The sequence below is a fragment of the Canis lupus genome, chromosome 16 (assembly GCF_048164855.1).
Source record: "Canis lupus baileyi chromosome 16, mCanLup2.hap1, whole genome shotgun sequence".
NCBI classification, from domain to species: Eukaryota; Metazoa; Chordata; class Mammalia; order Carnivora; family Canidae; genus Canis; species Canis lupus.
The window spans coordinates 397,023-424,615 of record NC_132853.1 but is presented as its reverse complement, the minus strand read 5'-3'; the positions used below and the strand labels follow the sequence as shown (position 1 = coordinate 424,615).

The window sequence follows — 27,593 nt, the reverse complement described above, 5'->3', positions numbered from 1 at the left end:
TACATACTGTTGGCAGGCTCATTCACCTTCACCACAGTTCTGATTTTGCCACTCCTCTCCCTTAAATCCACCCCTTCTGATCTCCCACACGATGAAATCCAAGAACCCTCATCTGACACCCAAGTATCTGTAAGACCTAGACACCCTACAGTAGCTTCCTGGTCATATTCCCACCTATTCTCCTTCATACATGCTCCTAGGACCCAGCAAAACGACCTCCTTCCATATGCTCTGGAGCCTACTCTGGAGGCTCACCTGGCCACTTCCACCTCACTCACTTACTGTTTACGGATGGGTCTTGTCGTCCCCCAACTTGGTCACATGCTCTGGGTGATAAGAACGGTGTCCACCTCACCCATGTATCTGAGGCCCCTGGGACAAGTAAGTGCTTGGGAAATAGTTCATGAACAAATAAATTATTGAAGGCATGCTCAACTAGAAATGGAAATGATTTCTCTGAGAGAATTCACGCACTTTCTCTGAAACTGGAATTTGACTTTGCTTTATCTACCTTCCTATTTTGTTAATTTCTGGGGATATTTACAGTGTATGCCTAAGGAAAAAGAAGTCTTTGGTTTGATTTATTTTTTTTTTTAAGATTTCATTTATTTATCCGTGAAAGACACTGAGAGAGAGAGGCAGAGACATAGGCAGAGGGAGAAGCAGGCTCTGTGTGGGGAGCCCAATGCGGAACTCGATCCCGGGACCTCCGGATCACATCCTGAGCCAAAGGCAGATGCTTAACCCCTGAGCCACCCGGGTGCCCCTGTTGGGTTTGATTTAAATCAAATTAGTACACACATAAAAATCAGATTAGCACAAGAATTGTATGGTGAGCTAAGTATGGAATGTGTAGTAATATAGTCCTAAGTATAAATTATGATTCCCCTACTGATTTGTGATGTTAGGCAAGTATTTAGGTTCTCTGGATCTTGGGTTTCTAATCTGTAAAATGGCACTAGTTTCTACTTACCTCATAGAATTGTTATGAGAAACACTGAGATAATATAAGCTGCTTGGCCCAACGCTTGACATAGTAGGTCTCCAATAAAAAGCAAGCTTTCCAGGCAAAATGGAGATAGGTGGTTTTTCACAAGAGTTTTAACAAGAAAGAATTCAATTTTATTTGAAAAATGATAATAGGGAAAATATTCCAGAATTCTAATGAGTCAAGGATGTACCAAATTCAGTTTAAAAAAAAAAAAAAAGCTATCCTAAAGGACTAGTAAGCTTGATTTATGTTTTCTTTATCAGTCACTTTTATTTCATAAGTCTGACATTTCCATTACAATGATTTTAAATAAAAACAGGATTTTACAGTATTTGTGATAACTTGGATCTCAATGTGATTATTGGGATCAGCTCAAGCAAGATACCGTTTCTCATTGTTTTATTTCATCTTCTAGATCAGCTACATCTTTGCTGTCTTCTTCCAATTGAGTAAAATACTTTCTTGTGAATTTGTGGTTTTGAGTCCATGAAAATGGTATCTGTAGCTTTGAAGGCCCTTTCTATGTTGAGCTTATTAATTGGGATTTGGGAAGGAAGGGAAATGGCAGTCAGCCAGTAAACACAGCAGCCCTCGACAGAAATGTGAAGGGCTCACATTAAAAGATAAAAAACACCTATTCTGCATGGCTCTGGGTATAGGGTGGGATGCAGGCTGAGGACAATGGCAGGAGACATCCTCTGACACTACTGGGAAAACCTTCCCAGCTCGAGAGGTCCCCTGGAGGTGGTGGGGTCCCCATCACCAGGGTACCCCAAGCAAAGGCCACCACCGTGGACCTTCTGCCAATGAAATGACCCACTGGTGCTAGTGGCCATATCTGCCTGGGATTAAAGTTTCTTCTCTGAAATGGCATTGTCATGGAAATGTTCTGGAACTAGATAGCAAGGATGGGTACACAACACTGTGAACGTACTACGTGCCACTGAATTGTACACTTTAAAGTGGTTAAAATGGTGAGTTTTAGGGTGCGTACATTAAACCACATACCAAAAACTAGATGGCATCAATGGACAGAATGACCTCCAAGGCAGCCGCTAGCTGTGATATGTTTCTGAGTGGGAGCACATCGCCTAGGGGCCCATTATCACATTCCATTTAGTCAAAGAAAGGCCATGTAGACACTCAACTGAGGGGGTGGCTAATTAAGTTATGGTTCGGGCTTAATACCGAATACCACACATCAATGAGAAATCATGCTCATGAAAACATTTAATGCCACGGGAAGACACTTGTAATGTCATGTAAAGTGTAAAAAGAAGGATTTACACTATATGTAATATGATGCTAACTTTGCAAAACATAGATAAAAAACACAGTTTATCCCTGAGCTGCGGACTACAAATGATTTAGATTCTTCTGTAAATTCTTCAAAATGTCTACAAAGAGCATGGATGACTATTACAACCTAAAAACACTATTTAAAACACAATGTAAATAACAATACTTTGGATTCGGTGACCCTCACCTGTGTGAATCATCCTGCACTTACGAGGGTTTGAGTGGCGACGGATGGACACAGGTTGGAAGGACAGAGTTATAATTCTGGCTCAGCCATGGCAAACCTTGCTGCATCTCAGTTTCTTCACCTGGAAAAGGGGCATAAAAATAACAGCCCCTTCACAGGGCTGTGCGAAATGCAGATGAGACAGTGAAGGTGGGACAGCTGACTGGGAAGACTTCAGAGCTCGCTCTATTGGCACTGAGCAGTCAGACTGTACATTTCCAAATCTTCCCTCTAACAAAAACTTAATGAGTGCTTATAAAGTCAGTGATTGCCACTTATCCAGTCATTTAAGAGCTAATTTCCAGTAACACTGCTACTCTTTCCTTAACTGTCTTTCTATAACTTTCATGTGAAAACACTTCATCTGAAAAGTAACCACCTGACTTTTATTTACTGTCTTGAATTCAAGGAGATGATAATAAAACCAGCTCAGCTGGAGGGAGATTGCACCCCACCTTTTCCGGCGACAGTGTTTCTCCTGAGGACTCCAGTGTCTCTTTGGTGGGAGGGAGGCTTTGTTTCCCCAGAACCATCCATGTGGCTGAACTCTAGAAGTTTTTTTTTTTTTAATTTTTATTTATTTATGATAGTCACACACACAGAGAGAGAGAGAGAAGGGCAGAGACACAGGCAGAGGGAGAAGCAGGCTCCATGCACCGGGAGCCCGACATGGGATTCGATCCCGGGTCTCCAGGATCACGCCCTGGGCCAAAGGCAGGCGCCAAACTGCTGCGCCACCCAGGGATCCCTGAACTCTAGAAGTTTTCCTGGGAGCCTGGGTGGCTCAGCCGGTTGAGGGTCCAACTCCTGATTTCAGCTCAGGTCATGATCTCAGAGTTGTGAGATCGAGCCTGGTTGTAGTTGGGCTCCACACTCAGCAGGGAATCTGCTTGGGATTCTCCCTCTGCCCCTTCCCTGACTAGTATGCATGCTCACTCTCTCTCTCTCCTTCCAAAATAAGTAAATAAATCTTAAAAAAAAAAAAAAAAAGCAGGGGAATTTCCTTCTGGCTGTTCTGGTTCTGCCCTTGCTTTGAGACCCGTGCCAAGACCCACCTAAAAGGAACTGTGAACAGAATTTACAGAACTTGACTCAAACAAGGGGGTTCTCTTTCTTAGAGGCTAACTCCTTAGCCCAGAATGAAGGGAAGACTATTGCAGCAGGGCTGTCAAGGCTTGCTGTTTCTCTATCAAACCTCTTCCCCCATTTTAAAGAGCTTACAAAACATCATAACCTTGGTATTTTATCTGAGACATGTCTTGCCATTAAAAGCAAACTTTCCCAATTCAACAAATTCAGAGTCAATGAAACATTTCCCAAGCGCCAAAAGTGATCCTATAGAGATAGAGTTGGATGAGACGTGAGGGAGGAATTGGCATATAGACGAATAGAGTGCCGCTTGACCAGAGGAACAAAGAAGCAAGTCTGAGAAACAGGAGTGGGGCATGAAAGAGAGTCACTAACACGATTGAGGAGACAGCTGGACTTGTTCTGGAAGTGGAGCAGAAATGTGCCAGGCAGCCAGGGCCAGGGGAAGGCCCTGAAGGCCAAGGAAAGCAGGTACGAAGATACCAAGATGAAAAAAAAAAAAAAAAAGAAGATACCAAGATGGCCTGACTTGGTGACTAATGATGTGCTTGGAAGTGGGAGGACAGGGGATGAGGCCATCTAATCAAGAAAAGAGTAGAAAATGGCCCTGATGTCGAGCTCAATACCATGTGACGCGGTTCTGATTTTCCTGGAGTTAGGCAGTGTTACTGACCAAGTACAACGTGCTCAGGGTTCTGTCTCAGGGGTGGATGCATGGGTGGGGAAAGGTTACACCGGTTCCCAGACCAGCTGCAGGCAGCACAGCAGACATAAAAGTGAGATGAGCTGCCAGTGCAGAGAGGCTCCACCCGTGGAAGGGAGCTGGGTGTCCAGTGGGCACTGAATCTCTGGTCCAGAACAGGCCACTGAGCAGCGGAGTGAGGGGGTAGCAGGGAGTGCCCAAGGCCTTTGAGGGTATAGTGTGTCTAGGGAAGTGATTGGAAAAGAAGATGGAGAAGAAATCCAGAGGGGGCCTTGGTGCCAGAGTGAAGAATATTAACTTCCTTGTAGGCACTTGGGAATCAGTGAAGAGTTGTAGGAAGGAGCAACCCAGCCAGGTTTGCTTCAGAAGAAATGCCCCATGGGGCTCCTGGATGGCTCAAGAGCATCTGCCTTTGGCTCAGGGTGATCCTGGAGTCCCAGAATCGAGTCCCACGTCGGGCTCCCTGCATGGAGCCTACTTCTCCTCCCTCTGCCTATGTCTCTGCCTCTCTCTCTCTCTGTGTGTGTGTGTGTGTGTCTTGTGAATAAATTTTTAAAAAAAGAAGAAGAAGAAGTGCCTTGTGGGATGCCTGATGGCTCAGCTGATTGGGCATCCAACTCTTGATTTCAGCTCAGGTCATGCCCTCAGGGTCATGGGATTGGGCCCTGAGCCTGGCTGCACCCTGAGCACAGAGTGTGGAACCTGCTTGGGATTCTTTCTCTCCCTCTGTGCCTACCCTCCCACCCGCCTCCTCTCTTGCAATAATAATAACAATAATAATAATAATAATTTTTTTAAAAAATTAGAAAAAAATAAGGAAGACCTTCCTTGGTGCCAGTGTCTATGGGTCTATGGATGGGAAAGACCGGAGGCCATCGATCTAGTTCTGGAGAGAGTCAACAAGTCCCAATGGGGGAGAGCAGAGCTGCTTTCAAGAAATACTGAGGACTTAGAACTGATGACAGAGGCAGAGAGGAGGACTGGCATTTATCCTGACATTTCCTGCTTGGGTAGCTGGCAGATGGGGGTGACATTCACGGAGATGGGGAATGTACAGTTGGGGTGAGGGAAATGGGCATTTTCGTCTGGGGTAGCTGGGGGTCATCCTGAAGGTGCCACTGGTGGTACCTTCCGCATATGCGGGTCTGGAAGTGAGAACATTCCAGGCCAGAGGTGGATATGTGAGAGTTATTAGCTGTGGAATTTTCTTGACTATCAGAATAGGATAGCCAGACTCAGGAATCACAACACTATAATCATATTTTTTGTATGAGTTCCAAATAAGAAAATAGTTAAGCCAGAAAACATAACTGTGCCTATTCCTAGAACTGGATAACTGATGTATCTTTGCAAATTGTTCATTGAACTGTGCTTCTGGATTCTTGCCAGCCCTCAATGAGATTTTTATATTTCTTAATTATTCAATTACTACCCACCAGTAGGAGTTTGAAATCAAAACTAAGCTGCTCCATAAGAGAGTGCTCTCTTGAATCATGCGTGCGGTAAAGGAAGATGTCCATATTGGGAAACCAGAGGAAGCATAAGCTTCCGGTCCTGGCTCTGTCCCGGGTTCAAGTCCCGGCCATGCCACACACTAGCTGTGTGAGCTCGGGGAGGTCGCTTCTCTGGGGCCAGGTTTCTGGTCTATACGACACAAACAGTGACGGTGCTCGCACCTCCTGAGATTGCTGGGGATCTAGAGGAAGGTGAGTATGTGAGGGAAGGTGCTTTGCCTACTAGAAAGCCCACTCCAGATGCTGGATGTGCCCTTAACTGCCCGTGTTCTTCAGGTCCCAGCCGCACAAGAAGCCATTAGCCGGGAAGGAAGGTCCTTCTGACTGTGAGCCAGCCGGCGCCTCCGACACCAACCCCAATCCTGAAGCCCACCTGCCCTCCATCTGCCTCAAGCAGGTGTTCCCCAAGTATGCCAAGCAATTCAACTACCTGCGCCTGGTGGACAGGATGGCAAATTTGTTCATCCGGTTCCTGGGGATCAAGGGGTCGATGAAGTTGGGACCAACAGGCTTTCGGACTTTTATAAGGTCAGTGAGACCTGCCCCTCGGGCGTGGGATTCGGGCAGGGTGCAGTGCAGCCCTACATCTGGCTGGTCCCACCTCCCTGACCGCTCCCAGGAGAGCCTGTGGCGCTAGGTAAGTGCCCCGATTGGGGTTGGATTGCCCTGGTGGCTGGCACGAGGCCTGTATGGTACACTCTTGTTGAGTGACTTCATGAATGCTACAAATGGGACAGCCTTCACTCGCAACCTTCCACTAGTGATTAAACGGCAGTGCTGTGCCACCTTGAACTAGGGCCTTAAACCGGGTATAAAGACTTGCCCTGGATTCAGAAAGACCTTGTATCTCTTATGCTGGGGTGATGTTCTCCCGTTGGTATGTCGCTGCATGCTGAGTGTTTGCGAAGCCACAGCAAAGAAACGAGGTGCATCTTTCCCAAGTGTCCATTTCAGGAGAGAAAAGTTAAATAATTCAGCTGATAAATAATTTAATGTATTTACACTAATATAAAAATAGCACAGTTAAATCATTGAGTATAAAACAAAATTTGCATGAATTTTAAACATAAAACATGAGGATACCTGGATGGCTCAGTCAGTTGAGCATCTGCCTTTGGCTCAGTTCAGGATCCCAGGGTCCTGGGTTCGAGTCCCACATCAGAGTCCCTGCTGAGTGGGGAACCTGCATCTCCCTCTGCCTGCTACTCCTGTCGTTCTCTCTCTCAAATAAATAAAATCTTTAAAACAAACAAATAAAAAAAATCATAAAACATGAGATGTAGCAATTGTGTTTTTGCTGCAGCCTACAAGCCATGCCACTTGATCATTCATTCACTTGCCTCTACTCTCTGGGGCACTTTGGGGTGACACAGGAGTATGTATCTGAGGCAAGACTTACTAGCTGTGTAACCCTTGGGCAAGTTAGTGACCATCTCTGAGTCTCAGTGATCCTATAAAATGGGGAGCAAGCCACGTGTGCGGCAGGATTGTGTGTCACACGCCTCAAGGCAACTATTCGATGCGGCTGTTGTTTTGCTCATCACTGCTTTTAATATTTCTACCTTTCCCCTCAAAGTCACATTCCTCTTAGTTTTATTCACTAAAGCAAATAATTAGAAGCCTTGAATTGGAAACATTTTGCCATACGCTTTTCTCCAAATGAATTTTATGAATTCTAACTCTTGATTCTTTGATGTTCCTGATGGGATGGTAAATAGAAGAATCAGCAGGAATCCTTGCCGTTTCAGGAAACCCGCGTTAGTACTTGCACAGTGATTTTGAGAAGGGCTTTATGTTCACTTTGGGAGGGAGAAGGGAAAGCCCAGTGGAAAGAGCACAGGCCTCGGGTCTAGCTCCAGAGCCAGGCACCTCACTTAATAGGTGTGTGGCTTTGGGCAAACCCCTCACCTTCTCCAAACCTCGTTCTTTCGTCTATAACATGAGAATAATCTCTCCTCCCTATCAGGGTTGTTATGAGGTTGGGATGTAATACATCCTAAAGCACCTGGCACAAAGCTTAGGGGAGGGGTCCCGTGACCATTATTTCTATCAAGCAGTGGGAATTCTCAAGAAAGTCAACAGACACGTGTTGTTATTTCCCCGAGGATACTACCTGATACCTTCTGACCCATTAAGGAATTGCATTTGATTCGTAGTAATAGATGCTCATCTGCAAGTGGTTTGAGATAGTGAGGTTTGCCCGGCGGCCGCCGTCACCCACCCCCAGGCCCCGTCGCCCTCCCGGCCTGGCCGGTGTCCTCATGTGAAAGCTGGCGGGATGCGCATCGTGCAGAAACACCCGCATTCGGTCGGAGGACCGGGAATGGGAAAGCCCCAGCGCCCCCAAGCCGACCATGTTCATCTCCGGAGTGATCGCCCGCGTGGACAAGGACCTGCCCCCCGCGGCTGCCCAGGTGGCTCACCAGAAGCCCCGCGCCTCCACTGACAAGCATCCTTCCCCGAGAACCCAGCACACCCAGCAGCCTCGCAAGTGAACAAGGAGGACCGGCGCCTCCATCACCAGTGCCTCAGTTTCCCCAACTTTTCTATTTCCCCGGCAAAGATTTTCTTCAAGATACTGCTCCGCTGGGAAATCTAAGACAAAGTCAAGCGCCCCTTCCTTTGCCTTAAATTTCCATATCTGAAACTAAGAAGGATCTGACCCCCCACCTTGTGTCCTGGGAGTCCTGGTTGGTGGCATTTGCGGGTCATTGTATCCCTGCAAGTGCCCTAAGCAGAACTCACCAAGGCCTGATGAGTCAAGTGAAGTTTCCAGAGTTCAGCTTTGCTTCTGTGTCAGCAGTCATCAAAGGCCCTTCTGTGGTCTTAAAAACAAGAGGGCACACATTTGGGAGGACGGGATTAAGGCTGGTGGGAAAGTCGCCCATTTCCTGCTTTTTAGTAACAGGACAACGTGTCTTAACAGCAGGAGGGCAAGAAGGGCCTTGATTACCGAGCGGGTTTCAGGAAGGCGGGGTAGGGAAGGGTTTTGGTGCAAGTGGCACCAGCATTCCTGAATTCGCCTCCCCTTGTGTGGGGGGAGGTCACTGCCTAGGGGGGCCCCAGGTGCCCCTGGGAAAAGCCAAAGAGAAGCTCCCATCTTTAAATTGGCTCTTTAATCGCAGGAGCCATATCCTGGAAAATTAGAAATCTAGGCAGTCTGCCTGCAGGGAGCTCCTCCAGAAGGACATCTGCTTCCTGAACGAGAGAGAGAGAGAGCCTCCACCAGGGAGACCGGGCAAACCTGCATTTCTTGTAATCCTCTCTAGAGCTGCTTTTGAGTTCTAGAAGTGACCAGCAACTAGTGGAGGAACCAGCTTTACTGGTTCTGGGACACTATAGCAAGCCCACCGCACGCATGCAAAGGCGGACGAAAACCTGCCCTGTTGTCTCCCCAGAGAAAGGTGGAAACACCACATTCCATCTGAGCTAGAAAACACCTGTCAGTCCAATGAATTCCTTCTGCCCAAGCGCAGGTTTGCCCGGGCCTGCGTTCACCTGGGCGCGTCAGATCGTCCTTCAGCACGTCGTTCCGGTGCGGAGCTGCCTAGACTGCTCCCTGGCTCACGGCTATAGAGTGTTGTATTTTTCTGAAAAGCCAAAGGGCTGGTGTGCTCCGAGGCTGCAGTCCTCCAGAGCTCCAGATGCTCCTGGAGCAGGTACGGCCCTGACACGCCACACACTCGTGGTCATCCTCGCGGCAGGTGGGCAGGGGTGCTTTGAGCGTCGCTGTGCACACTGCCAGCCTTGCCGACGTCCTTACCAGGCCAACCCGCAAAAGTGACGCAGACCTATCGAGACCCACCTCTTGCCTTTCCCCGAGGGAGAGCAGCGCTGCTGCACATTCCAGATCCCTTCTCACTGTTTGCTGGAGGCAGGGTCTAACCCTCAAGGCACCCTGTCATCACACCTGGTAGACGCTGAGATGTTGGGGTAACTGGCTTGCAGAGAGGCAGACCTGGGGGTGGGGGGCCAGCAGCCGCCCTGCTGCCTCCTGAGCTAGGTCAGGCCTGTGCCACCACCGTACCCTCCACTACAGAAGTTCAGACGCATCCTTGATACTTTTTAGTTTCGCAGCCTGGAGCGCCGTGCTGGTTCCCAAGGTATGTTTTTCACATCCTTCTAGCTACTTCTGGCATGTATCCCTGGGCGCTAAATCATCACATGCAAAATATTTTATTGAATGAGTTCATCAGTTGTTAACCTCAAGGATAATAATGATTGTAATAAAGCTCTTGCACTTACTTCTCAGAAAAAAAAATAGTGAGATTAATTTTCTCTCATATAATAGGAAGTTTGGCAATGAGGATTCTAGGACTGGTTAATGACTCCACAATGTGATCACACCCCACACTTCCTTTCTGTCTCCTGTTCATCCGTCCTAAGCACGTGCTTTTCAAGCTTCAGGGTTGCCTTACAGGCACAAGATAGCTGCTCAGAATCCAGCCATCGTGGTCAAGTTCCAGGCAGAAAGAGGAAAGAAGAGAGGAAATGCAAAAGGCCTCTGTCAGGTGCTCCCCTCTAACTCCTAATAAAATTTTACTGAAACATAAGAGATGGGGAGAGAGAAGATTTGAAAAAAATAACGTAGCCTAGAAATCACAATCTTTTTTGCCTCCGGGGTAGGCCGGAAGCATAAGCCAGCAAGGGGATGCAATCTGGAAGGGTGGGGAGGGCGGGGCTATGGCAGCCTGAAGAACACATGCCCTGAATAAAGGAAAGGCTGCTGCTGGGCGGGTATCACCAGAGCTTTTGAATTTTCCAAGAGAAGCAAGAAATGCCGATTGTTATGTAAAATCTCGACACACGTATATCGATGTTGGCGATTCAGAAAATAATATTTAAACAGTACGTGGGTTCAATCAAAGTATGACTGCCCATGGAGACCACCAGTATGTGAACGCTGGTGTGAAGACAAGGAACATATGAAGAGGACTGCCATGTCTATACGTGATCTTGAGAAGAAAACAGAATTGAGAATGGTTCTAGCAAAGGCGCTTCCTAAAACACTCCCAGACTGAGCCTGGGTAATGTCAAAAGAATTGCCACAAATCTGTCTGTATGTTATAGGCTTTATGACTTTTTCCATGTTTTTTTTCTCCTGTGATAATTAAGGGCATTTGCATGTAAAACCAATTTCCCTGAGGTTCGAGGCCATTAGGTCCTGCAGACATTATTCCCAGTCTGCCACCAGCACTGTCCACGGAAGCGATGGTGACAATGCAACAGTGACACAGAAGGACACTGTCTTCAGGTGGGAGAGTAGGCGGCCCCAGCGGCCCTCTCCCCTCCCTCTGCACCCACCCAGCCAACATCCTGCGTAATTAAGGATGTGGGACGAAGTGGAGAAAATGTCGCACAACCGTTAATAGATTTTTCCTTTTGAAATATACCAAGAGATCCCAACAGCATCTTAATGGTAAAAGATGATATTCTCCGCGCTTAGATTTATCTAAGTATGTTCAGTCTTGCCAGCTAAATTTAACAGCAAGTGTTTTGCTAACAACCATTCTCTCTCTCTCTCTCTCTCTCTCTCTCTCTCTCTCCTTTCCACTTCGGTTTAAATTTTGCCTCATTATGAATTAATAATATTTATGCCATATGTTAAATTGAGCCAAGTGCCCTTCTCTGGAGCACTACACAAAAGACATATTTGCTGGCTTGGATGTGTACTCCTCTCAGATCTCCCAACGCAAATGGCAGAGGCTGACCTTGGCTTTCACCTGGACGACCCTACTCTTTCTCTCCAGGTTCCTGAAAGAGACATAGAGGGAGCAAAATAAACATCCAACCGAATTTATTTTCAGTGACCATCTCTCACGATGTGCTGCATAGATCAGCAGTTCTAGGAGTGAATTATGCTAATGCCAGTCTGGCCACAGTCTATTTTCCTTTTCTACCAAGAAATGAGAAATAATGAATTGTCTTTCCCTTGTCTAGACCAAACCCATCGAACCAGCTTTTTGTGCCATTTCCTCAGGAGGCGCATAATAGTAGCACATATTACTGTAAATTAAGCGCCTCTTTTCTCTCTCTCACTTTCTCACTCGCTCGCTCGCTCTTTTTTTTTTTTTTTTTATGTCATAATAATTCCTGGGGCGTGGAGACTTCTTCTCTGAGGAATAGAAATTAGCTGATTCCTCAGTTTGACAGCTTTCTTTGAGGGAAACACATTTTTGCTAGTTTCTCCCCACTAGATCACTAATCTGGGGGGTGTTCCATGTAAGTCGCTGAGAACACGTTGGGCAAATGTATCCTCCTTTGGATTCAGACGTTAGTTTGCACGTCCATCCTCCCTTTCCACAGCCTGAAGATTAAAGGGTTTGCCAAAACCAGCTTCATTTTGAGGAAACAGAGGCAGCTCCTCCGCATCTGGAGCGTTTGCTTCCTGCTTCCTGTGGGGCCATTCCACTTGGAGAGCGTGGCTCAGCCCCTTCATGGTTTCTCATCCTGCTCTCCTTTTAAATTAGAGAATGGTTTTTCTCTTTTTCCTTTTTTTCCCCCCTTGCACTCCCATTCCTCATAGGGAGATATTAATATGTTTCATAATGGGTAGCTGTGGGGGGTTTTATGCTCTGAGAGGCAACGTGGTGTGTTAGAATGTTCTGGAAAAGAAGTATAAAGGGCCTTGTCTTCCCCTCTGTCATTAACTCTTCCATGCCTTTGAAAATCCCCCATTCTATGATGATCTCTTTCCAGCAATACTGTGAGATCCTATGTCTGAGATATAAGATAGCTTATAAAAATGTATATTATAGGGATCCCTGGGTGGTGCAGCGGTTTGGCGCCTGCCTTTGGCCCAGGGCGCGATCCTGGAGACCCGTCGGGCTCCCGGTGCATGGAGCCTGCTTCTCCCTCTGCCTGTGTCTCTGCCTCTCTCTCTCTCTCTGTGTGTGACTATCATGAATAAATTTAAAAAAAATTTTTTTTAAATGTATATTATAAACCAGAGTGTTGGGCTTTTTTCCCTCCTAGGTATTTAGTGTTGGGTTTTTTGTTGTTGTTGTTGTTGTTGTTGTTTGATTAACAAATATCGATCATTTGTTAACTTTCACCTTACAGAAAACTCTCCAGGAAAAATAAGCTTCTTTTCTTTCACAGAAAAGGATGAACAAAAAAAGAGATTCTATAAATAGGATTTTATAGACTGGAAAAAAAAGTGGTTTCTAAATTTCCCATGAGATGTCAGTAGTTGTTGAGAGGAAATGGAGATGATAAGTGGTTCTACATCATGGAGGAAGGAAGGCTAGGAGCTGTCATTTGCTACTTCCCCATATATGCCAGGTACTAAGCTAATCCTTAAAATGGCTTTGTATGGTAAGTAGCCTTATCCTCATTGTACAGATAAGCAAAGAGCCTCAGTGACTTGTTCAAGGTCACATAGCAAGATCCAAACTCCTGTGCATTGGACTCAGAGCTCTTTTTTTTTTTTTGCCATACACCTTTCCAGCCTATCCTTTAAGGATTTCCTAGCTTCTCATGCTACCATATTTCTTGGACCTCTCTTCCACTGAAGAATATATCCCTCCCTCCTTAGTCATCTAAGGAACTACATCCAAAAGCATAAGGGGAAATGGTTCAAATGATTAAGTTACCAAGGCTTTACGTTTTTATCCCAGACTCTAAGATCACTTCCACCCTCCAAGAGTCGTATCCAAGACAGATTCAGTTCTGCATCACTCACTGGCCTCAGAATACCACCTGCATGTAGTGGACACAAAATAAATTCTGTATTGAGTGAATGGATAGATGAAAAATTAATTCTAAAGTCTTGACCTTCCCTACAAGGAGACATTCCCTGTTTGGGTCAATGGGGACAAGCCTAGGAGACTCTTTCCCTAAGTGATCTTGGTTGTCTTCCCCCAGCCTGATATCCCAAAGCTTCCCAACAGGGCCTCTCTAGAGGCTCTGGCCTTACTGGTCCCTGCCTGAGATGATGCCTCGAGTCCTGGGTTCTTCCTGCAGCCCTTGGCTGGGTCATTTCCCTACTTCTCCTCAAAGGTCCCTAGTCTACTATCCTCCAGAGGAGGACTGGATGTGAATTCCAGCTGTGTGATCTTGGGCAAGTCATGTTCCTTCTCTTGGGTCTCAGCTTACCTGTCATTGAAATGGGACTAAGAATACTTCCCTCATAGGGTGGTTATAAAGATCCAGAGAGCCAATGGACAGGAAAGTACCTGGCATAAGGTTGGGTGCCCAAGAAATACCTAGAGAATCAGAATTCTTTTAAAGCATTCCCTCTCTCCTGTGGCCAGTGTGGATCCCCACCTTTCCCTGTCCGGGGATCGGATATAGCAATCAACTATATTTGCAGGCATCACTCAGGAGGATGAGTTACCTTGGGAAAGGGATAAATGGAGAATTCTCTTTGGTAAATTACAGCCCCTGCTAAAGGTTTGACACTTCTATTTTCTACCTGTCAGAAAAAAATAACTATATACCAGTGGTCAGTTTGGTTTCCCTTTTTATACTCCATTAACCCACAGAGCAAGCCAAGCAGAGCTCCAGTCCTGTGGGGGAGTAGGTAGTCCGGAGGACACTGATAATGATAATTAAGGAAAAGCAGTGACCCTTCCTAACGAAGCTTTTAAAATGAGCAGTGCAGGTTCTTGGAACACCTTGGGAGAACCTGGAGCACCGTCTCCAACGGAACCCAATAGAGAGAGCCATCGGGGTGACAGGCAATATGAAAAGCCCTGCGCCCATTGACATGTTGTTACTGGGACCCAATAACTGTGGGCTGATGTATTTGAAACCCGCCACCGGTGACTTGTGATTAAAATACAGAGCAGGAGCCCAAGAGGGAGCAGGATGTGAATTGATGGTCTGAGAAGTACTGGTGGGGAAGAAAGGAAGGAAGAGAGAGGGAGGGAGGGAGCAGGTGCACTGGCATATAAAGAACACCAGTCTCGTCTGGGCACCATGCCAGGCACAGTCCCAGCCACCACTGTCAGGGGTGTGCATGGGTTTGGAGAGGGGCTCTAGGATGCCCAAATCCTGCTCGCCAATCAACCCCTCTTCTGTCGGGTTCCTAAGGGAACTATTCAGACAAGGGCTGATGACAAATGGGAAATCAAAGAACCACTTTGGCATTAGCTGGGGCAGTGGATGAGGACATGTTTGGAGAGCTGAAAGTAGCATTGACAGGCAGCTGGCCCGGGGGTCTAGCTTCAGGATTCCCAGGGCCAATCCAGCCTGTATTGGAATTCCCAGCATGACCCTGTTCAGAAAGATGGTGCATCTGAACAAGCCAAGGGCTACCTTTAGACTGGACAGAGAGCCCAGGCTCTGTGCCCAGTCTGACTGGCGAGCTCCATTTCTTCAGAATGGACAGGGCCACTTGCTGAAAGATCAAGTAGCCCCCAAGTAGCCGTTGAAGATCCTGTGTTCTAGCTCTGGAAGAGAAAATGAGAAAGGGGAGAGAGATCAACGGGGAGGAGAACCAACAATTGTGGGCCAGCCGGGTGCCAGGCACCAGGCTGGGTCCTTGGCAGGCACCGCTTCATCTCATCTTCACTGCCGCCATGTGGGCAGATATTCTTCTCTTCATTTTAGGTATCAGTAAATAAAGGCACTGAAGATTTAAGTACATGCTCATAGTCACCCAGCTAGAAAAAGCAGCAAAGCCAGCATTTCAATCCTGGCCGGTCTGATGCCCAAACCATGCTTTTGTCAGTGTGCCAGACTGCCTCCCCACATCTCCAGACCAAAAAGACTACCAAAACCAAAAAACAAAACCAAGAGGGGAGTAGGAGAATTGCAAGCACACCTCTGTGGCTTGGACAGGGAGCTGATGTGGTCCTGAAAACCTGGTAATCTTGGCCTCTCTGCACTGGAGGAAATAAATCAGGGGACCTCTAAAACTCTGAGGCTAGCCCACCCCCACTGCTGCCATTTCCAGTGACTCCCCAAAGTCAGGAATGAACACGAAGGGGCCCTACAGCGGTGTGTGCCTCCATGCACGCAAGGGGGCATGGGCCAGCTGCACTCATCGGCACGGGGAGTCTCAGGTTCGCTGTGCCGTTCAGGGGCCCGTGCGAAATCTTTAGCGCACAGATTTAGATGGACCTGCAGGAGGCTCAAGCCCCTGTCTGTAGGTTTGGGTGCAGGGCCTCATCTGGTGAGCATTCCAGTGGAGACTCACTTCTGGATGGCAGCGTTGTCTCTCGCCTGAACCGGTGACATGCTGCTTCCATTGGGTCCTCTGAGCATGGGTCAGCCGCCAGACACTGGTAAGACAGCACAGCACCCAGGACCAGCTTTTCTTTCTCCTCCTCAAGACTAATGGATGTGAAGGTGAAGACACGCAAAAGGCATATTTTTGAAATGTAGAATTTCCATCTCCCCCCCAGAGCAGGCAGAGACCTCCGTTGGCTTGTGTTAGAACAGGCCGAAACACAGTGACTGCTTTATGAAGGAGGAGCCTGAGGCTCAGGAAGGGGAGGTGGATTCACCAGGGCCAGATTCAACTCAAGACGTGCCATCTTCAAGCCCTTGCTCTTCCCAGCCCTTCAGAATGGGCCAGATGACAGAAACCCACATGATCCAATCTTAGCCTACATTGACAGCCTTCCCCTTCAAGACCCCCGCCTTGTGCTCTTCACTAGTTCCAGCTGTGGGAAGGGAGGACACAACCTGGGCAAAGGCATGGAGGTGAACCGATAGAGGAGGTGCTTTGTCCAGCAGTAATGTGTCCCCTACGGTCTTTGGCAGGAACTGCAAGCTCAGCAGCAGCAGCTTGTCCATGGCAGCTGTGGACATCCTCTACATTGACATCACAAGGAGGTGGAACTCCATGACCCTGGACCAGCGGGACTCAGGTAGGTTCCTGATGACTGGCCTCCACCATGTCTAGTGGGAGTCCAGATGGGTGGGCAATACCTTTGGGCTCCTTCTTGTTAAAGGTCAAGTTTGGGGCAAGAGAAGGTTATCCCATCAACTCTAGACACTGCTGGAAGGATTGAGTGGAATTTGAATCCAGGAGCACTTCTGGATTCAGCTACCAAGGCTATGCTCACCCAAATTCTAATTCCACCATTAGAATCGCTTATCTTTGCTGAAGGCTTTGATTCCATTTGTACTGGAAACACCCACTTAATGGTTCATGCGTTCGTCCGTCAGCACATAGGTACTAACTAGCGTGGGCTGGGCCAGGCCCTGGGTAAATGGGAGTGAATAGCACTTGACTCTCACCTTCAAGGAACTCGCTGTAGAGCAGGGAGGTGGATGAGAGCCCAGTGCTGGCAAGGTGTGCTGTGTGCTAGGAAGGAGCAGGGCACAGAGAGGTTATCGGGAGCCCACCAGAGGAGCTCGTGTCGAGGAAGGCCAAGGCTCAGAAGGATAGCTGGTGGACATCAACTCTAACATCCTTCTTGGAGAGGGATGACTGCACTAAGCCAGTGAACAGGGCAGTACGGACCCCCCTGGCAGGTGCGGTCTGGCCAAGACATGAACACAAGTGGGAGGCTCAGATAACACCAAGAAGCTTAGAGTGGCTAGAGCAGGAAGGGGGAGGGGGAGGGGCAGAGATAGGGTTGCAAGAGCCATCGAGGCCTTGAATGCCACACAAAAGAGTGTGCTCTTGATCCTCTCTATTACAGGAGCGCCAGTAAGGGATTCCATTAGAAGGATCCACTTTAGGGTGAATGCATTTCTGATCTCTTTCCTCGCACAGTGTGTTTTTCCAAAAAGGCCTAATAACCCTACCTGACATTTGTATAGCTCATCACAAAATTACACCGTGCTCTCATGCGTAGTCCTCCATTAAATGTCCCCGTGAACCAGTGCACTGGGTATCAGCTTTTGAATTTCATGGATGGTAAACTGTAGCTCGGGTGACCTGGCACCCGGGCTTCCCTCCCCCGGCCGCCTCCCTGCAAAAGGGACATGACACAGGCCAGACAGGGTGCCCCGGGCACAGCTTCCTCCTGTGATTCTGTGGAGAGGACACGAGAAATCAGAGGCTAGGAGATCCAGAATGCAAGTGACTCCCACTTTCTACCCGTGTCATCTTGAAGAACCATGCTGCCTCTCTTCTCCACTTACTCTTGTTCCGTAAATGGGGCCAGCAGTACCTGCTCCCTGGGGTGCGCTGAGGTATCGGTGGCAGTGGAAAGGAAAATGCTTGCAGCCCTTGCTGGCAGGACAAAGAGACAAATCTTATTAGTGGGTGCCATCTGGGGAGCCTCCTGGGGGGGGTCTGTGTGAGCGTGGAGTGCCCCCTGTCACATCCTACCCCCCCAACACACACACCCGTGGTCAGGCCTGGGCCACAGCTTTCTGACCACAGGGATCACCACCTTTTAATAAAGATGCCACAGCTGGCAGCATTTGAGCCAGTCCTATGCATGAGCCCTCTGCGGGCACCAGATATGCACGGGCCTGCCTGGAGCTCTGCAGGCAGGTAGAATCACCGCCTCCACTGCAGGGAGAAGGAGGCCAAGGCTCAGAAGGGTAGCTGGTGGACACGACTCTAACATCAGGCCGCCACAGTGTCCCTTCTAGGGTGCTGCATCCTCCTAGCCGGTCCTGGAGTGGGATAACCACCCAGCTCCCCACAGCCCTCCTTTCTGTAATTCAAAAGCAAAACTCAGGGGTATCAGTGCTCACTGAATCAACAAGGCAAATTGTACCGCATCTGGGAGGGAGCGGGGTGCAGGGCCCTCACGGCCTTCCCTGGCAACCGGGATGGGATTGAGATGGAGCCGCTGCGGAATCGGCAGGTTAATTATCATCTCCAGGGCCGAGGCGCTCACGTGACAGCTGAGCAGGGCACTTTTTGCTGACGCCCTCAGAAAGTGAGGAAGAGTTTGCCCTGTGAGCTGGATGCAGGGAGTCCTCGCAGGATCCCGCGGAGGGGACCGGGAGAGGGGGTGGGGTGGTGGTGGAATTATTAAATATTGAAGTTGATCAGGAGTAGCGGCAGGAAGCTACTTATCATGTTTTATTGCTTCAGACCAGCATCACCATCTGGCCTATTGTTAATTCTGAATAGCTGTTCGCGTTTTGTTTGCCTCTTAAATTGCTGTCTGTAAGCGGAATCCACAGGGGCTATCCACAGTGCAGGCGTGGGTGAGGTTTTCTGGGGTCTGCCCGGGTCTCTCTGTTCTGCTGACCACACTAGAGAGATAAGAATGATACTTAGCATTTTTAGCACCTACTGACAGGCGGATCCAGGGCGGGGATCTCCCAGGCCTGTTGCCACACCTCGGTAATCCATCTGTGAGCAGGGACTGGCTTTGAGATTCCCTCCCATGGGCCTGTCTCATCGCCAGTTCTCACACCAGACCTTCAAAGTAGGTCACTGTATCCCATTTTATAGATGAGGATCCTGAGGTTCCAAGAGCAAGTGGCTTGTCTAAAATCCCACAGCCAGTGAGTAGCCACGCCCATATTGGAAGTCAAGCCTCCTGCCTCCTGGCCCAGGATGCTGTCCCCAATCCAGGGCCACCCCAAGCAGCGGTGCTCATGTGAGTGACCAGGGGAGGCGAAAGTTCAGTTCATAGAGCACAGGGCCTATGGGGAAGATGGAACTGGAGTGGGAGGTTGGCTGCCAGTCTGAGTTCCTGTATCCCCTGACGTCATCCTCATAGCTTTAATTCCTGTTTCCATGGCTCCTGAAAGGAAATAACAGACTCGGGGGTGGCAGGTGTGTGTGTGGGGGGGTGTTCAGATCATGGGTGCTGGGCATTAAAGTAAGGGTGCTGAGAAGGTTAAGAAAAAGAACATATACAAAGGCCTTAGCATGATATGCCACCCAGGAAAGCCACTCTCTGAGTTCTGCATCCCTGAAGGCTAGCCCAGGGCCCAAAGCATGCAATAGCATCTTACTCAGTATCCAGTGAATGTCTGATGAGCAAATAGCAATTAAAAAGTGTCCTGCATCCCCAAAGTAGGGCGTTTGGAGTGTGAGAGCCATGGCCTACAGTAGAGGTGGTCTCCTTCCCCTCTCCTTAACATCCAGCAGAAAACACCAGCCTGTTTGTTTAAGACCATCACCCCACACCCAGCACTGGCCATGTCCCACTGCCCTCAAAAGGTCCCCTTTCGGGAAGCCAGCCAAGACCTCCCTTCTGCCCTCATGAGATGTCAGCACCCACCGAAGGGGCTAACCAGATTCCTGATGCCTGAGACCTTAATGAATCTTTCTGCAACCTGCATGGGGTTGCACGCATACCCCAATATTGCGATGGAAGAAGGAAAATGGCGTTTAGAAAAATCAGTGAGAAAAAAATCAAAACTAATATTTTTTTAAGAAAAGAATGTACATCATGAAATCTAAATCTCAGACCATCCTTTTAAATAGACTTGTTTTCAAAAAAAATTTTTTTTTCTGGAGCTCAAATGTATTAGAATTGGATTAATCATAATCCTTGGTTCGTAAGAGCCTTCCATCCCAATCCATGCACAACCTGCTCTTATTTAGGCAGCTTTTTGAATTAACAACTTTTTTTTTTAAACTTTTATTTATTTATGATAGGCACACAGTGAGAGAGAGAGAGGCAGAGACACAGGCAGAGGGAGAAGCAGGCTCCATGCACCGGGAGCCCGACCTGGGATTCGATCCCAGATATCCAGGACCGCGCCCTGGGCCAAAGGCAGGCGCCAAACTGCTGCGCCACCCAGGGATCCCGAATTAACAACTTTTAATAATGTAATAAGCGTCCACGAACTCACCACCCAAAACAAAAGCTATGACTTGACAATAACCCACATCCGGCACATGGCTTTCCCCTGACACCAGACAATTCCCCACCTCTTCTCCCCCACAGAACCCTCAGCTGGATCCTGTGCTCATCAGTCCCTAGATAGTCTTGTCTTCCTCTTTAGAATATCAATGACTACTTAGGAGCTTGATGGAATTTAGTAAAATGCAATCCCACACTCGCTGGCTGGCCAAAGTAATAGGCATCAAAATACATAAATAAATAAATAAATAAAGATTCCAATTTGCAATTCTAGAATCTCTAGCAGAACAGAAATCTAAATGAGGGTCTTCTTAGCAAAAACTGAGGTCAGGGAGCCCTGTTGTTGCCCAGAATCAAATGAAGAAACCCATTTGTCAGTGAAGATGCAGTCATTTCATATAAATTGCACTCACAAGCACCTCCTTATCATTGAGACTTTGCTCCCAACTCTTCCCAGAGTGGAATTTCATTTCTCCGTGCTAGAGACGAGGACATCATCAAAATTAGGCAATAAAAGATAGTATTACTGCGTCATCTATGAGAGGCAAGCGTTTCACAGGCAAAGGGGACACTGGAGCCCAGCACCTGGACCTCTCATCCATCTCACACACAGCCGACATCTGGGGTCCCTCCCAGTAATCAATGGAAACATGATTGCAAAGCAAGAAAACATGGATTGAAGAGTGTTTCCCACCCCTGCTCTGCACTCAGTCAAGCACACGCACACATACTCGCTTACAGAGGGAAATCTAGGAGTGGCATCGTTCAATGTCTGACACATCCTGCAGGCTCTTTAACCGAAATAAGAAACACGTCTTCTGCTGCCTGAAGAATGCCTGAGCTACGTACATGCTCCCCTTCCTGGGGCTGTTAGACTGACTGGCGGTACAACCAAAGCCACAGGCTCTGGGATCGAACAAATCTGGCCTCGAGTCCAGGCTCCGTGACTTGCTAGCAGTGTCACCCCTGCAAGCTACGTAACTCCCTCTGAGCCTCGTGTTCATCATCTGCAAAGTGGAGATAATCATGGTGCCCACCTCGTGAGCAATTGCCCTGGACGAGGTGAGACGGAGCACAGGAAGTGCTCAGAGTGGGGTCTGCCACGGGCGCTGCTCAGGAAGGGGCTGCTCTGCTGCCCTCACACACGTGGCTCCTGCTGTGCTCCCGTCTCAGGAAATGCTTCTCCGCACCTGCTCCTGCCCGTTGCCCTGTAGGTGCTGGGACCAGACAGAGGGAGGGGAATGGCACATATGTGGTGCCAACACACTTTCCCTCGGTGCCCCGTGCGGTGCAGGCCCACCTCCTCTTTCCCTCCAAGACTGCGTCTCCATATTCCTGCCCCAGACTGAAGACTGGTGTGGCTGGGAAGAGGGAAAGCGGGGTGAGTGCTGCGAGCCCAAGGAGGGCTGGAGGCCCGTGGTGGGAAATGCAGCGCTGCCATTCTCAGGGTCTCCGAGTCTGGAAGCCCAGGCCAGTCTCCCTCTGCACCTGCTGTAGTCTCTGAAGAAGGGCTCCGGCCATCCCTTCACATACCTGCTCTCACCCTAGTGGGTGCTCACTAGAGAAGTGGCTGTGGTGGCTTCCAGCCCTCCCTGTGCACCACATTTCCATGCAGAGCCCACCAGCCGCTGCCTATAGCTGCTGGTCTAAGACTCCAGTGTCGGCGTGGAGCATCTGAGGGAAGGAGAGCCTCGAAGACTGGACCCCTCCTCTGCAGCCACCCCTCCCCTCACTAGCTCCCTACTCACTCTCTCCAGCCAGGGTAGGCACCACCTTGGAGGTCCTCCACCTGGCCCCTTGCCTCTGCTGGAAACCCTCCCCCTTGCATACCCCTGACCAGGCCATCTCCTCAAGGACCCTCTCCCCATCAGCTTCAAGAGCATCCAGCCCTGCTCCTTAGCAACACTAACCATAGCCAGCCAGGTAGACGCTGTGGAGTGAGTGTGGCATCTGCCCCTTAAGCTAGACTAACCCCTGTTAAGCCGAGCGCTGCACCTGGCACGTAGTAGGTGCCCCGCCAACGTGTCGAACGAGCTAGGATCAGACCCTGATGATCTGCAGCGCCTGTGGGTGTCTGAATCTGTCTCTCACCAAATTTCCTCAGTCGACTTATGCAAATCAGCTGCCTCCCATACTTTCATCAGCTGGAATGAGCCCCAACTAAAATGTATTTGGTTAACGATGTACTGAAATATTTAAAAGTATCTTTACTTGGAATGTTTAGCGAGGCCTCGCTTATACATATACATGGTTGGCCCCCTCCCTCTGCAATATGGGAGGCCGCCGATAACCAGGCAGGTCTCATGCAGTGCCTCCTGTAACGTGTCTGGCACAAGTGACACTCTTCAGCCTTGAGATTATCTCAAAGTCAGATGGGCCTCTCCGCATGTGTGCCCTACACACTTACAAAATAGTCGGCATCAGAATTAGCCTTAATAAAAGCAAGTGAGCCGACAGAAACACCAGCTTGCCCTCTCCCTCACACAGATGCTCGGGACCTGCCACCTCATGGGCTGTGTGTTCTGGAATTACTTCTTCCTGTGTGAGGGCCACCAGGAGCCCCTGTGTCAGAGGCACCTGTTCATTATCCCCTCCACTGTCACCTCCAGCGGGAAGGGAACAGGATCTCTGTCCATTGAGCTGGCCTGACCATCCCCACCCACAGAAGACACAGAAAGGGAAAGGCCGAGTGATACTTTAGGCAGCCTCCCCCCACCTCTGGCTTGTACCTGCTGCTTACCACTGGGGATCTCACAGGCTCAGCCAAGCAGGATGGAGTTCGTTGGGGCGGGTGGGCACAGCTGAATCCCCCACACTCCTCCCTCCTGCCCAGTACCTCTTGGCTGGCAGCCCTTTAGAGGGGGCACTTCAGCTCTAGGGGCCTTAGTTTCCTTTAAAATGGAGCTAATGCCATCTACCTTGTGTCGTTGTAAAGGCTTAGTGAGGAAGTACATGCCTGGCTCAAACTGAGCCCTTTGTTTGTTTGCTTTAAGCACTGGGGAGGTTCCTGATGTTTGTGAGCTTTACAGATCTCAAAGCACTCTCCCAGTCCATCTGTGCACTGAATGCTCACACTGCTGGTGAGCTGGGTCTTATTCGCATGACCCCGTTCTCAGAGGAGGAAACCAAGGCTTGGGTAGAGAGGGATTCCGGGGGCAGAGCAGGAACCTGTCCTGAGCCTCTGCCTTGTGCTGCCTGGGAAGCGACAACAGCCACAACCACACAGAGATGGAAGGACCCTGCCAATCCCAGAATGTCCCCAGGCCCAAGACCATGATTCGGTGACTGAGGCATCACTAAGTGTCGGGCAGAGCTGTGTTGTAAGACAACGGTCTGGTCCCTGGTCTTAGCCACGACAGACCCATCTAGGGTAGGGGACTCCTCTCCCAGGCATCCCTCACCTGCCCCTCCTCCTGCCAGGGGAGTCCTATAAATGTTCATATACATGTTACTGTCACATATATGACACTGGAACCTCCCCACTGCTCTGCTACATAGAGTTGAGGAAATGAGGACTAGCTGGATGAGGGGCCACCTCCAACGGTGCCCAGATAGTACAAAAAACTTACAGAAAAATTGAGCAGATAGTACCAAGAATTCCCATATATCTCCCTCACATTGTCCGCTCTATCTTGTATTACACGCTGTATATTCGTTAGTGAATAAATATTAATACATTATTAAGGTCCATAGTTTACATTAAAGCTGATGCTGTGTTGTGCATTCCATGCGTTTTGATAAGCGCACAATGTAATTTCCCCAGCTTTATAGGACCATACAGAAGAGTCTCACTACCCTAAAAATCCCCAGTGCCCTATCTATTCATCCTCGCTCACCCTGAACCCCTGGCAACCTTTTTACTGTCTCCATAACTGCATTTTCCTGAATGTCATATGGTTGGAATTGTACTGTGTGTGGCTGCATTTCCTGACTGGGTTCTTTCGCTTAGCAATGTGCATTTAAGGGTCTTCCATGTCTTTTTGTGACTTGATCTCTCAGCTCTTTTATATTTCTGAGTAATAGTCCACTGAAAAGATATACCTGGATTATCAATCCATTCACCCATTGAAGAATATCTTGGTTGCTTCCAAATTTTGGCAATTATGAATAAGGCTGTCACAAACATTTGTGTGCAGGCTTGGTGCGGACAGTTTTCAATGCTTTGGGCAAATACCTAGGAATGTGATTGCTCAGTCATATAGTAAGACCATGTTTAGCTTTGTAAGAAACTGCCAACCTTTCAAAGTGGCTGTACATTTTCAGTGTTTCCACCAGCAATTAATGAGATTTCCCGTTTCTCCATGACTTTATCAGCATTCTATTGTCAGGTTTTGGATTTAGCCATTGTAATAGGAGAATAGTGGTATTTCACTGTTTTCTTTTTTTCTTTTCTTTTTTCTAAAGCAGACGTTTTTACTATTTTTATTATTTTTTATTCATTCATGAGAGACACACAGAGAGAGAGGCAGAGACACAGGCAGAGGGAGAAGCAGGCTCCATGCAGGAGCCTGACGTGGGACTCGATCCCAGGTCTCCAGGATCAGGCCTTGGGCTGAAGGCAGGCACCAAACTGCTGAGCCACCGCGGCTGCCCTATTTCACTGTTTTCATTTGCACTTCCTTAAAGACATATGATGTTGAGTATCTTTTCTTTTTTTTTTTTTTTAATATTTTGTTTATTTATTCATGAGGCGGGGGGGCCGGCAGAGGGAGAAGCAGGCTCCATGCAGGGAGCCCGATGTGGGACTCGATCCCGGGTCTCCAGGATCATGCCCTGAGCCAAAGGCAGGTGCCAAACCGCTGCGCCACCTGGGAACCCTTGAGTATCTTTTCATTTGTTTGTTTGCTGTGTATCTTCTTTGGTGAGATGTCTGTTCAGATCTTTTGCCTGTATTTTAATTGGGCTATTGGGTTGCCTTTTTCCTTACTGTTGAGTTTTAAGAGTTCTTTGTGTATTTTGGATACAAGTCCTTCATCAAATATGTCTTTTGTAAGGGTTTTCTCCAAGAATATGGCTTATCTTTTCATTTTCATAACAGTGTCTTTCATAGGTCAGTCCTTAATTTTCTTAAAGCCTAACATCATTTTTTTTACTTTCATGGACCTTGCCAAAAGGTGTTGTATCTCAAAATGCATATCCAAATCCAAGGCCCCCTAGATTTTCTCCTATGTTATCTTCTAGAAGTTTTATAGTTTTTCATTTTACGTTTAGGTCTATGATTTATTTTAAATTACTTTTTTTTGTGAAAGGTATAAAGTCTGGTCTAGATTTTGTTTTTTTTATATGGATGTCTAATTCCAGTACCATTTGTTGAAAAGACTAGTTTTTCTCCACTGAATGGCCATTGCTTCTGTATCAAAGATTAGTTGATTATACTTGTGTGAGTCTATTTCTGGACTCTATTCTGTTCCATTGATCTATTATATGTTCTTTTGCTAATGCTATGTGGTTTTGATTAATATAGCGTTATAGTAAGTATTGAATTTGGCTAGCGCTAGTCTTCTGGCTTGGTTCTTCTAGAACTTCAGTATTGTGTTGCCTATTCCGGCCTTTTGTCTTCCCATATAAATTTTATTTTATGTTTTTCAAGATTTATTTACTGGGTCGTCTGGGTGGCACAGCCAGCTAGTGTCTGACTCTTGGTTTCAGCTCAGGTTGTGATCTCAGGATCATGAGATGGAACCCCACATCAGGCTGCATACTCAGTGCAGAGGCTTTGAGACTCTCTCTCCTTCTGTGCCCTCCCTCATCTCATCTCTCTTTATTTTAGAGAGGGTGTGAGTGATACGGGAGAGCTTGGTGCTTGTCTCACAGAGTCAAAGAATGCATCTCTCAGACAAATGAGATAGAAGGGGATAGAAGTTTATTAAGTGAGAATAGAGAGGAAGCTCTCAGAAGTGAGAGGGGTCCCAACTGGGTTACCACTGAGGGTTTGTAGGGTTGGTCTTTTATTGGAAGCCAACCAGGGAACCTAAATCCTTTTAACATTATCTATTGATGTCACCATTGAGTAAAGACTAGTGATAACATCTTTAATGCCTTACTGCTTCGTTGGGCTCTGATTATTCTTTGTTGGTCACAGATGACTGTCGTAAAAAAGACACCCTCCCCACCCACACCTAGGGCAGGGTGGTCTGGCTTGCTCTCTTATCTCTGGTTTACTTATCTCTGATTTACTTGTACCTTGGCATTTTTGGGATTCTGTGAGCCTGATTCCATGGCCCCCTACCTAGCCCTGCCAAGCCCTGTTTGTCCCTAACTCAGGAGGGACAGAGGGAGGAGAGAATCCCCAAGCAGACTCTCTACTGGGTGCAGAGCCCAACATGGGGCTTGGTCCCTGGACCCCGAGATCATGACCTGATCCAAAATTGAGTTGGATGCTTAACCAACTGAGCTACCCAGGTGCCCCACCCCCCATATTAATTTTAGATTCACTTGGTTGATATCCACAAAATAACTTGCTGGTATCTTAATTTGTAATGTGTTGAGTTTATATACCTTTTCTTTTTTTTTTTTTTTTTTTTGTCTTACTGTATTAACCAAAACGTTGAAAAGGACTGATGAGAGGGAACATCCTTGCCTTGTTCCCAGGCTTAGGGGGAAAGCATCTAGTTTCTCACCACTAAGTATGATGTTAACTGTAGGGTTTTTTTTTAATAGATATTCTTTATCAAGTGAAAATAATCTATTTAGAGGGTTTATTTAAAAAATCATGAATGGGGGGCAGCCCCCGTGGTGCAGCCGTTTAGCGCCGCCTGCAGCCTAGGGCGTGATCCTGGAGATCCTGGATCGAGTCCCACGTCGGGTTTCCTGCATGGAGCCTGCTTCTCCCTCTGCCTGTGTCTCTGCCTCTCTCTCTCTCTCTCTCTCTCTGTCTCTATGAATAAATAAATAATCTTTAAAAAGAATAAAAATAAATAAAAATCATGAATGGGTATTTGATTTTGTCAAATGGTTTTCCTGCATCTATCAATATGATAATATGAGTTTCTTCTTTAGCTTATTGATGCAATAGATTATATCAATTGTTTATTGGGTATTAAAGTAGATTTGCACACCTGGGATAAACCCCATTGGTAATGGT

At 47.8% G+C, this 27,593-nt stretch overlaps 1 protein-coding gene across 4 annotated transcripts in view; it reads left to right on the top strand.

The window, feature by feature from the left end:
- TTLL11 (tubulin tyrosine ligase like 11) overlaps positions 1-27,593 on the top strand; it is a 244,872-nt gene that overhangs the window by 191,960 nt on the left and 25,319 nt on the right. For all 4 annotated transcript variants that reach the window (XM_072777781.1, XM_072777780.1, XM_072777783.1 and 1 more), the window contains 2 exons: positions 6,099-6,350; positions 16,536-16,642. In XM_072777781.1, coding sequence (XP_072633882.1) covers positions 6,099-6,350; positions 16,536-16,642 — 359 coding nt within the window. The remainder of the gene's footprint in view (positions 1-6,098; positions 6,351-16,535; positions 16,643-27,593) is intronic.